Source organism: Ammodytes marinus (assembly GCF_949987685.1).
Source record: "Ammodytes marinus genome assembly, chromosome: 2".
NCBI lineage: Eukaryota > Metazoa > Chordata > Actinopteri > Uranoscopiformes > Ammodytidae > Ammodytes > Ammodytes marinus.
In genome coordinates, this window is record NC_137231.1 from 24,241,828 (window position 1) to 24,254,406 (window position 12,579).

The 12,579-nt window shown below is 41.1% G+C and overlaps 1 protein-coding gene across 1 annotated transcript in view; it reads right to left on the minus strand.

The window, feature by feature from the left end:
• The window catches only part of LOC307256471 (ras-specific guanine nucleotide-releasing factor 2-like), a gene marked incomplete at both ends in the record, with an annotated part of 49,759 nt that overhangs the window by 21,818 nt on the left and 15,362 nt on the right, over positions 1–12,579 (minus strand). Inside the window, 14 exons of the mRNA XM_080035433.1 lie at positions 421–513; positions 1,620–1,868; positions 2,719–2,801; positions 3,303–3,439; positions 4,030–4,096; positions 4,192–4,352; positions 5,150–5,268; positions 5,350–5,459; positions 5,606–5,799; positions 7,752–7,831; positions 7,943–8,059; positions 8,494–8,630; positions 8,738–8,827; positions 12,109–12,256. Of these exons, the coding sequence (XP_079891559.1) occupies positions 421–513; positions 1,620–1,868; positions 2,719–2,801; positions 3,303–3,439; positions 4,030–4,096; positions 4,192–4,352; positions 5,150–5,268; positions 5,350–5,459; positions 5,606–5,799; positions 7,752–7,831; positions 7,943–8,059; positions 8,494–8,630; positions 8,738–8,827; positions 12,109–12,256 (1,785 nt within the window). The remainder of the gene's footprint in view (positions 1–420; positions 514–1,619; positions 1,869–2,718; positions 2,802–3,302; positions 3,440–4,029; positions 4,097–4,191; positions 4,353–5,149; positions 5,269–5,349; positions 5,460–5,605; positions 5,800–7,751; positions 7,832–7,942; positions 8,060–8,493; positions 8,631–8,737; positions 8,828–12,108; positions 12,257–12,579) is intronic.

The following is a 12,579-nucleotide window of genomic DNA, read 5'->3' on the forward strand; positions in this document are numbered from 1 at the left end:
TGGACTCCAGTCATTCAGCGCCAGAGTATACTACGTATCAGAGCGTTGCCTCCGCTGTTCACCTGTCCTGCTCGCCTGCCTGAGTTTTCCCGGATTACCCACCTGCCTATGCTCGCGGCGCCGTCCTGCCGTCCAGTGTCCTGCCAGCCTGAAAATAAACTTTGTTCTAAAACTGACTACCTGGGTATCTGTTCTGCTTTTGGGTCCTACCTCGAGCTATCATAACAATCTCCCTACAATGTTTAAACTGGTTAAATTACAATCCAAGTGAGTATTTGTTCTCCCTTGATATCAAGAGATAGACAGCAGGTAGAAAGTCATGCATCAGTGAAGGATCAAACCAAGACCAGAGGAAGAACAAGCAGGAAAAGGTAGAGAGAGAAAGTTAAAAGAAGGAAAGAAGAGAGAAGAGTTGGTTACTTGGACTGATCCATGGCTATCTTCTTGATCTTCAGACTGTAGTCAGGACAGATGGATGAGATGGACAGACGGTCAAATGAATGGTACTGCGCCCTGTAGTTGGAGGGGACATGAAGAGACAGTGGGGACGGGTGGATGACACGGAAAAATGATTAAATGGATGTGTGTGTGTGTGTGTGTGTGTGTGTGTGTGTGTGTGTGTGTGTGTGTGTGTGTGTGTGTGTGTGTGTGTGTGTGTGTGTGTGTGTGTGTGTGTGTGTGTGTGACTATCGGATAGAGACGGGAAAATGCATGTACATGTAGGTGATGTGACGCCGACGGGAGTTGGTTTGAGGGGAAATGATGGAATGATGATTGATTTCTTGGAGGAGGAGGAAGATGAAGGGAGTCAGTGTGTAAGAACAGCAGCATGTGTTCAGTTTTCCAGATATCGACACAAGATCACATGGTTTGTGTTCAAGCCTGTGTACCATCGTGTAAGGCATTTATGTGGCCATGTGTGTGTCCTGCAGAGAGTCTATAACAGGACGGGGAAACAAATGTCCATCCCAGAGGTTGTACTAATCAATCTGCTAGATGTCACAATAGCCTATGTCACTTGATAATTTAAAAATAAAAAAATGTAAATGATGGAGTTAGATGTAAAGTTAAGGGATCACAGAAGTCATTCATATTCAAATGTATGTATGTAAGTGGAAGGTTTGACTTGAAGGACACATTTACCCTAGGAATGACTTTGAGGGCAAAATGAGGTGAACCATGCTTAAGTCAAATTTTGTGAAAAGGGTTCTTGCCCCAAACATCCTACCCTTCTGGCACTCCTCACTTCTGTGTTCTCTTTCTGTGAAGGCAGTTAGGCTTTACATCCAAACATGCCCTTTGGCAGAGGAAAAGACAATGATTTTCCATTTGAAAAGCTAAGTTATGTAAAGGCTATAGGAAGGAATATAAACACACAATTCTGACGTAGCCAGGGACCTAATAAGCAAAAGAGAGAGAGAGCATCCGACACACGGTATATTCCTATGGCTGTGCCAAAAAACTCTGGAGGCCAGCAGTGTGTGTGTGTGTGTGTGTGTGTATGTGTGTGTGTGTGTGTGTGTGTGTGTGTGTGTGTGTGTGTGTGTGTGTGTGTGTGTGTGTGTGTGTGTGTGTGTGTGTGTGTGTGTGTGTGTGTGCGTGCGTCTGCATTGTATGACCTGATAGGTATGGAGGAGAAGGGCTTCTTGTAGATGTCCGCCAATTTGTCCATGACCACCGTTGCCGTGGTGAAGATCCTGTATGTGTGCAGGAAGGTGTTGAGGAAGTCGATGGAGAGGAAGCGCAGGTCGGTCAGCCTCTCCAGCAGCCGCTCCACACTGGCGTAGCGGATCTGGGGGACCTTGCAGGAGTTGAGCGTCTTGCTGAAGCAAATGTCAACATCATCTTTATGGAGACGCACATCGGATCTGATGGATACACACGTACACACATACACATACCCGAGAATGGGTGACTGCTCGGCTGATAAGCAAGGTAGAGGTTATTAAAGGAGATAGGCAACAAACAAAAAACAGCCAATAAAAGAGAAAAATGCATTTAAAACAAAACAATATATTCCAAAGAGGTTAAAGCAAAAAACGAGTGAATACCAAGCCCCAACCTCAGCGATTTTTAACACCATCCAATAAGGAAGTGACCGCAACTGTAGTAGCCCGGAAGTGCCACTGGGGGTGGTACCATGACTGAGCCATTTTTCTTTGGCTCACTTGTTAGACAGGCCGTTTTCAAAGTCTTGTTAAACCTATTTACAGCCTGGTCCACAAAACCATTTTAGTCTGTATGTTTAGGTCATATATCCATGACAACACTGAGGGGGGTGAATTTTTTTGGACCACGCTAGTTTTTATTTTATCGGAGGTTAAAATGTATTGGCGCAATCTCTTGAGTGACAGCTCTCCGCCCGTTGTCCCTCACTTTGCCTTGGAGGTATACGTCAGCTATCTCCCTCCCCCCGACGTGAGACGGAGTAAAAATCTCACAAAATGGCGAAGCGCACAAACCAGGATTATTGGATGCCGTGTGAATAACTGAGGTCAGCCCGGATGCTACATCCATATTATTTACTATCTATGGTGAATACCAAAGAACAACAGCATACATAAATATTAAAAGCATAATACATAACATACAGCCTAACAATTTACTGTACATCACTACCACTGCAACATTTTCACCCAGGTATGCCAAATTATAAACTGTTTAGAACACTGAGATAAAGAGATGAGTATTCCTTTTCACAAACACAAACATACTTACTTGATCATGTGAGGCACAGTTACTTTAGAGTTCTCCTCAAACACACTGGTCATCAAGCCATTGCAGCGGATATTATCAATACACTACAATAGCAAAAAAAAATCAAAAATATGACTGTATTAGAGGGGAAAAGTGGGAATATTTGCAGATTATATTCATATTTGTTCGTCCTAAAAGACCAATAGCAGATGATCCGTGCAGTCTAAAAGAGTTGTTTTTTTCATATTGACTTTGAAATAATCTTTTTTTTAACATTAAATTATTTAATTGTGCGGTTCCATTAAGATCAAACAAATGCTGAGAATGTGAAAATATAGCAGACTAATTTGAAATTGTCACTGTATTTTTTACTTTTTGTCCCATAAGAATTAATCCAGTCTGACATGTTTGTATGGTGCTATTCTGTTCATGAAGTACTGAGGCAGTGAGCTGAACTCGCCCCTGGGGAACTGCACTCATGTCTGTGTTTACTTATCAGTTAGCCTTCTCAATGCCCTGAGGAAACATGCTCTTGCTATCTGGAGGTTCTTGTTATTGTGTGTTTGTCTGGGAGTGCTTTTGTGTGACTTTGCATACAGTAATACCTGGCTAATGTCACTGGTCCATGCTGCCTTCTCCTGCCGCGATGGAGACAGTAAAACCACCGTGAATGGGGGCGAGTCAGTCGGTTCCACAACAAGCTTAAAGTCCAACTGACCAAATACCTGACCGCCAGCTTTAGCTGTGTGATAAGAGGGGAAAATAAATATATTTTCATGGTATAGCTGTCCTCTTAATTATGACAATAGTATTACAATTGTTTGTGCACACACACACACACCAACTCACACACAGAGAGGGTTAATTAGGTGGACCTGCTATCTCCAGTCTATGCACTCTTGAGGCTTGAGTGTAAAGATGGGTGTTGAAGGCAAGTGTGTACTTGCATGTGATCATGTCAGTGTGTGTGTGTGTGTGTGTGTGTGTGTGTGTGTGTGTGTGTGTGTGTGTGTGTGTGTGTGTGTGTGTGTGTGTGTGTGTGTGTGTGTGTGTGTGTGTGTGTGTGTGTGTGTGTGTGTGTGTGTGTGCGTGTGCGTGTGTGTGTGTGTCGGTGTCGGTGTTTTATCAATCTCCCTCCCCATTAGCAAAATAAAGGACCTGTAATTTCAAAAGATCTTAACCTGACATTTAAAGGGGTGAGCATCTGATATTTAAATGGAGGTCAATTCTGGACACTTATCATCTGACAGCTCATTAACTACAATGAGCTAATAAGAGCTGCCTGTGCGTTTCACATTGGTTGACTCTGCTTCATTGGTGCAGGAAACTTACAATCCTCATCACTGGCATCTGGTTCTTCTATGAGTGTGCAGTCAATCAGGGACAAGACTCCACCTTGCTGCAAGGGTTTAATAACAAATATTAACAACAGTTTGTTGGCAAAAGTTGCGATCAAATGCAACGTTTTTTCCTCTCTGGGATGAATGTTCTCACCTTGAGAAGGTGCAGTTTTCCACCAGAGCTGCGTGTGCAAACCAGAAAGTGTTTGGTGAAGAGGAAGCACTGTCTTTCCCCTTCCTTCTTTAGAGACAGAGAGCCCAGACGCACTTTACTCAGCTTCCCTCTCTCCACAGACGGCAGCTGGATCAGAGAGCCTGAGGAAGCAGCACCGTCACAGGATTACATTACTTCATTAAACTGACACTAAGCCGCAGGGCAGTTTTCCAAGCATTTATAGTGGTACAAACATAAATGTGCAAAAAGCAGCATTTCTGAATGGCTAATGTCTGTGCACAATTTGTGTGTTCACCTGGCAGAGATATGAGGTCGAAAAAATAGTGTTAGCACTTCATCTCCAAACCTGTGGCTCAACTGCAGGTGGAACATCCTAATCTGCTCCCTGGTGCAGTTAAAGGCAGTAGGCACACACTCATTTTGTTTTGCACCATAAATGGAAATTGCCTTTGACTTTATCTGCATAAGTGACTTCGTCAAATCAGGAGATAACTAGTTTGGGACACTGTAGAAATGAATGATCATTGGTACCGATAAGGGTTCAGTGCGGTTCTCCAAACTTGGAAGTGTATCCTCCTTCCAAAATAAGCAACAGTGTGTTCAGTTCTACAAAAGTGGTGCTTAACGTATTTTTATAAATGTGTTTCATCTGACAGCAAACTGCTAAAAAAATAAGATTGATTAGATAGATTAAATAAGTACAAGAGTTTGTACTGCCTGGGAATATTGAATTAGGAAGATATTATTATCGTTTTACTTTAAATTATAGTTGTTAATCTCCCTTAGAATAGAGTATTTGAGAGTTGTACGACCACTTTTCACTGAGCCACATCATGATTCAGTGACTGAGCTCCACCAAGGTATATGTGTCTCTGCTCTCAGTTCCTGAGTAGAAACCTCCAGAGTTTTGCTGTCTGGTGAGCAGACAGAGACCTACCCTGCCTGACGAAGGTCTGGCTGGTGTCCAGCAGGATGTCACAGCCCTCCACTATCATCCTCTCTATGGCCAGGTTCTTCCGGATGTTCTCCGTGTCACTCACCTCGTCGTGCATCACTCTGGCCACGCATAAACACACAAGTTAGTTCAGTATTCAATGTGGAGAAAGTGGATCATTCTGAAAACCACCACACATATACCTGGATAGTTCCTCTAATTTGGACTTGGCAAATTCAAGACTCTTGCGCTCCACATGCTCATGAGGTGTGTGCGCCAATAACTCATGCAAGGTGATGATGTAGCGGGGAATCTTGAAGGAAGGAAGAACAATTAATTTAAAGACAGTTTACATAGTAGCACTAGATGGCACAAAGGCAGTAACTGACACAAACACGCAGACTGCATTTGCTCCGCGATATTTTAGAGAAAACCTGTGTGTTGGTGTCGACATTCTACCTGGAACATGGGGTATGTGAGGAAGGTCTCCAGCATCCTGCCCTCGCAGGCGGCATTGGACTCGTACTGTTTCAGAAGCTTGTCAAAGTCTCTGTTCTGCTTACAGTTGGCCAAAACCTGCAGGCTGTACTGATGGTTACGCACAAACTCCTGATAGATGTTCAGCATTGGCAGCAGGATGTCAAATAGATCAGCTAGAAACAAAATCACACACACACGCGCACACACACACACACACACACACACACACACACACACACACACACACACATACATATGTCAGTCACATGAAGGTCCAAGTCAAGGAGAGGAGTTCCCAGGTATACATTGGTTTCAGTTGAATATTATGTTGCTATGGCGACTGCTACATGCCCAGTTTATCTGACAACTTTAATTTGAGGCTTTTGTCAGGCCAATCAAATGTTGACAAGCATCTTTTATCAACAGCAAAAAATGAATCCCTACCATTACCGTTTTTATTGTATTGTACTGATTTTGTAGAAGTAAGTATTCATATGATGAGTTTACAGCTAACAAAACTAGCGGTCTGAGGCTAATTAGTTGCGAACATAAATAGCTTAGATTACGGTTGAGGCAACTTTCTCCTTTTTTGGTGTGACATTTTGTTACACTTTAAGAGGCACTTTAATATTTAAAAGTTGAATGAATACGTTGCACTTTCTATGGGCTTTCTCGTGCCTAGGGACAGGCTAACTAATCTGACAGTTAATGTCAGTCTAGTCTTAGCCTGGCATTCCCAGACCTGCCACTAGGCGCTGGCAAATTAAATTTGCTGCGCCTGTTGGTCTGGACACTCTCCATTGAAGCTTTTTCAAAAAGTCGAGAAATCCCGACTCACGTTTCAATTGGTTCCATCTAATATGGGCGCGCCAGAGCCCTTTGTATGGTGCTCTAGGGCGGACGTAACCGGATGACGACAGTGACGTGCATGCGACGTCGAAGCCGTGATAGTAAACATCAAAGATAGCTGCGGATATGTTGTGTGAGTTTGAGACTGCTTTGGCCTCAACCTTTTACGATTTGGAAGACGGCACTCAAATCTTTCATTAGCAAGTAGCCTAAGTGGAATGTTCTCTTTTGCCGACCGACCACGGCAAAAGTTTAATTAAACAAACGAACGGGGCTTAATACGTCACCTTGTGCATCGCTCTGATTGGTTGTAGTGCTATCCAACTGCGTGCAGTGGCATTTGAAATGCACGAGTAGGAGCTGCCCCTTGAGTTGGAAATTACTATTGATCGTGGCCAGACCCTCTAATTGTTCAAGATATCAGGGTCTGGATTTCCAGGCTAAGTCTAGTCTTCCTTTTATTATTACTTTGGACTAATTATTGATCATAGTATATCACATTGTTTCTCATTGTCCAATCGATTCAAATACACCAACAACTTAAAAGGTTTAAAGAGCATCATCATGGCATTAAATACGTCTACTAAAGAATGTAGGTGATATAACATTTCTGAAAAAGAATTGGAATTAAAGTAGATTTGATTTCCTAATTCACTGCACAGAAATAAATGAATACATCATGATGTTCAATGGCTATGCACTCCAAGAAATAGGTATAGGAAGAAAAATCTAAATCAGACTTAAAAAGTCTTCACTATATTAGCCATTCATTTCAACACAGTTTGTGTCAGGTAAAAAGCTTGTTGTGTTGGAAATTGATTTGGTATAAAACATATTGTTGATAAAAAAAACTGCACTTAGCGTCATCCTGAAGCAGAGGGTCAGATAAGGGCAACATGTTTGATCAGTCAACCCCTTTTCTTTTCAAATTTGTCACAAGAAATTTTCTGTTGTCTCTTTCAGCAGTCTGTCTCCTAGGTGATGCTTATCTGTCGAGGGGGGGGGGGGGGGGGGGGGGCTTCTGTTTTAGGAGGTGAATTTGTGGGATGCCTCCCAGTCTGGGTTGTCATTGTCTGTGAAGACAATGAGTGTGCTCGTTGCACACTGAGATAGGGAAATGACCGGTGTGTGTGCGTGTGAATGGGACAGTAAGACGTGTAGTCTGACGTTTGATTAAGATAAACTGGATGTGGAGGGCCTGACCTTGATTTCACTCAGTGGCTACAAAGTGTATGCACAGTGTTTGTGTGTTGTGTGGGGTTAAGTCACAGCTTACCCAACACCAGAGTTGGCCAGTTGGCTATTCTCGCCTTCAAGCCTTGATGGAAAATCTCGTGTAGGAACATGATGGTCTCACTGAAGACACAGTGTAAATGCAGTGTGAAAACATTATCCGTCTCTGCTTTTGCCACCAGCATGATAACCACTTCAGTGATTCAGGTAAAAACAAAGACGAAAGAAACACACCTGTTGAGGAAGACGCTGCTGACATCATCATGGTTGATGGGCGGCTTCTTGGAGCTGGCGGCCATTCTCAGAGGTCTGAGGAAACAGTTGACCAGGATGTAGAGCTGGTGGACATACCTGTTTGTGTTCACACACACACACACACATGGAAAAAAACACAAACAATCATTAGACATATACAGTATGTATCACACAATTATGTCTGGATTTAGGCTTAAACAGGCTTTAGATCAGTGAGGTATAGCAGACTCCCCTGCAATATTATCTGAATTCAGATGTATGTATAAAACACGTACGACATACAGTTAAATGAAGATATGCTTATAGCATTTAATAGTGAGTTTTGTTTGTTGGCCTGACAAATCGAGGTATTTTCTTTAAAAAATGTGCAAAATCCTGTACCGGTAAATGTAATATTGTTATAAAGCAGTCCTTCCCCCAGCGCCCTATTCTAAGGTAAGTGAGATTTATATCTCGTAATGCAAAGCTTGACAATATGACAACTTTTCTGCAGCCTGCTCTGGTACTGTGCTCTCTATGTAATTACATACTCTGTCTCTGCCTCCACCATATTGAAGACTATCTGGTTCCTCTTCCTCATGCTCTCAGCGTGGGGGGAGCAGATGTAGTCCTGGACAATGATCTTCCACTTCCTCCGACAGAGCCAGCCCCGCATGAAACTCTGCACCTGAGGAGATACAGACAAGGTAGCTTGGACACTTGCAAGAAATCCAGAATAAGAAGTACAAAAAACAGTTGTACTTGAAATGAGCCAAGAGAAAAAATATTATTTACCTTTTTGATCTTTTTGATATCCGGGTCTTCATTTTCATGGTTGACATGGTAAGGCCGCATTCGCTCCTTAGTTTTATTGAGGGCTACAATCTTTTTAAGAGAAAATTCAGGCACAAACAACATGAGCATATGTGAGTGAGTGAGGTCTGCACAAAAGATACATTGAAATTATATCAAAACAAAAAACAAGGGTCTGCTGAGATTGTACAAAAGTGATAAGATTTAATTAATGGGGACTTTTTTGTCCTAAGACATTTGGTTGAATATTGTTTATGAGATCAAATTGCTGTGTTTGGTCAGTGAACAGTTAGTGCGGTTGCACCAGATAGACATCACACTTCCTCATCTTTGACAATCAAGCGCCTTCATTCATTCAGAAAGAATGACAGAGAGAAGGGGGAGGGCTGATATCAGCCGGTGACGGTAAGCAAATTAAGGCTGATCACCTGTAGTGCATTGTATGGCACAGGAAGTACTGCAGACAAAGTACCATGTAATCTTCTGCAGCAGAATATGTTCTATTTCTAGCAGAGACCAATCCATGTTAACCATAATATCAAGGTCTGATCTATCTCACTATGTCAGGTCTTATGTGATTTTAACAGCCATGAAAAACTGTCTTCACAAAGCAGGAGTCGGGTTAGCCTATTTCGACATGTGACATTTACTCGCTGCAGGTAAGAACATCCACCACAAAGTTAATGTCATCAGACAAATCACAAAGGGAACAAGCCAGACAGAAGCCAAACTCTAAATGTTATTAAGCTGTGGAGAAAAAACTCTCAGCACTACTTTTCTTAAAATACCAGGGATGACCCAGGTCAAACATGTCTTTTAAAAAGGTTTCTCTTGGCAACTTCAATCAATCTTCAATCTTATTTGATCAAATAACCCCAGCAGAGGTTTAGACCGGCTCTAGTACTATATTACATCCAACTCTTTGATTTCGCCATCAGGCCTCTTGACAACATCAGTTAACAGATGGAAGAAAAAGGATGAAACATGAAACCAAAGCTGTTTTCAGCCACACACTTTGCATCTTCATTTTCCCTTTCACTAGCGCTATCATGCAAATGGCAGCCGAAAGGATCCACTCAGCCAACTGTTGACAGTTACAGTGGATGGTTGCTTACATTTTTCTAGGAACACAGAGCAACACACACGTAAACAAACAAACAAGAGTGTGTTTTAATGAGATGCGTCTCAAACTGCACACTGGCTCTCAAAGTATAATCCTTTATTTTATGAGCAGCCCCATTACACAGGAAGATGTTTCTTATTATAAAGTGTCTTCCGTTAGCATTTTCATTAACAGGGCTCACTGTATTCTGCCAATGAGATATACTGTGCCGTGGGGAGAAGTATCCGCCACACTTGGTTATCCAAGGAAGAGTTACAACTGAAGGCAAAGTAACAAGCAAGTCTCAGGCTAACTAATCCATTTAACATTGGGTAAATCGTTTGTAAACTATTGATACAGATGAGCAGAGAAATCATTTGGAAAGATAATGGAGGTGTGATTTAGGGAGATGTTAGCAGCTGGCCCAAAAAGCAAACAGCATCTAACTTCTGCTCAAAACTGAATTCAATTTCAAGCACCTGTACAATAGGAATAACTCTGCATTGTCTTATGGTCATCCACAATATATTGCACATAAGAGAGAATATGTAAAAAAAAAATCACATCTCATCTGAATGAACAGAGACTCTAAATTATCTGGAAAATCACCCTAAATCTCAGATAAGCAATTACATTTTAAGAAAACAATGTTATGGCTTTGTTTAACAGGTCCATCATTTCTGAAAAGTTTCACAATCACTACCATTGTTTCTTATTAAGAACTTTTTTTCACTTGATGTTAGTGCAACAGTATAATCAAGAATATTGAAAAAACAGGTTTAAACCTAGCTATCGCTAACACACTATTAGTACCAAAATACATTCCAGAAACCTTTCACATCATATAACATGGTTATCAGATCACAGACCGATACAATTTAGTGCAAAATCCTTCGAACAACAGAAAAACAGATAACTTGACTGACTTATTGTTTATCACGCAGCTATTGCTCTTATAACCATAAACCAATAAGTACCTGCTGTAATTTGTGTGTGAGGGAGAATTGTAATTAGTTCTGATTAACATTGTTGTAGAGGTCAGTGAGGTTTTCTGTGTGCGAACGGGCAAGTCTGATTTATCATGCTGTGACGGCAGCAAAGAAATGTGTTGCGTTCGATAAGCCTAATGGTTTGGTAGCTGTGTGTAAGGAAACTGATGGGCTGTCTTTATTGAGCGTTGGGTTTCTCCTCCTACGCTTAGAGGTGAATGAGTACTATTCACACCCACTCCTCTGCCTCCATAAACAGAGCTATGATTATATATATATATATATATATATATATATATATATATATATATATATATATATATATATATATATTTATATACAGTATGTGTGTGTGGGGGGAGGGGAGGGGGAGTGAGAGTGTGTGTGTGTGTGTGTGTGCGTGCGTGCGTGCGTGTGTGTGTGTTTGTCTTCTTGGATCCCTCTTTAAACAATCATGGCAAGAGAGTTTTTACAGAGCTGTGTGGGAGTGAGTAAGTGAGGGAGTGATGCCAACTGTATGTATGCATTGTATATTGGCTACAGAAAGCAAAAACAAAAATTAAAAAGTCATGTTTATGGGAAATGTAGACTTGAGCGTTTGACCACCTGTAGCGCTAAGGATTAATGTTTTAATTAGGTTATTCCTGTTTTGTTTGTATCCTTCATGCGGCGAAGGACAAACATGCATGCGCACAACCCCGTGCAGAATGCACCAGTTTCATGTTATCCCGCTGATCAATAATTGTCAGTGGTAATGTCCCCAAAAGCCTGAAGAAATGCAAGCAAGAAGAAAACTGCAAGTAAGGAAATGTGATCAATGCAATATGTTAGAGACTTAAAAAATATCTACATAATATTGTAGAAATTACCTTTGCAAATGTCATGAGGTAGAAAAAACATTTGCCAGACATTAAGGATACACAGCACAAATTAGATTGTTCACAAGAAAACTTCACAAGGTATCTTTGACTTTGAATTGAATTAACATTTGGGCGGTAAGGTCATGGAATGAAGATACTTAAAAACAAGAGGATTACATATTTTAATTATACAAATGGTTAAGATTTCAGCTCTGCTTGTTTTTGTAACACTTATGGTTGCCCAGGTTTATGCCAGACACATTTTAATAACACTTACCAAAACCTCAATCAAAACATGTATGGACCTCAATCCCCAGGCAGTAAACCTGGGGATTGATTTGATTCAAATGTTATGGATTATATATATCATTGTGGTGTGTAGGTGTGTTTGTGTAAATTCACCTCTGCTTTGAGCCTCTCAATCTCTGTGTCCTGATCTTCTAGCTGGGTGCGCAGCTGATTGGCAGCCACCTTCTCAGTCTCCACTATTTGTACAAGGTGGATGTATTTCTGCATCAGCACCTCTCGTTCAATGATAATGTCAGAGTAACTGTAAATAAAGAAAAGTCCAGAAATGTATAGAGATATATCTGTCAAATGAGACAATGGGAACATTTATATCATAAACATGACTGAATAGCAAAATAGAAAAATTGTAAAATAAAATTAAAATAAAAAAAAATAATACAAAATGTAAAAGTTGGACAGTTAACCTAAACTGTACACCTAAACTGTAACCATAGCACGGATAAAGGTTTTGGTTTTCCCCTATAAGGCAATAAAGCTTACAGACTGAGAAAAAAAATGTCAATCATATGTTGACACAGTCTAGTGAAATATGTTTATAGGACCTTTGCAGGTCTTCAATGGGTG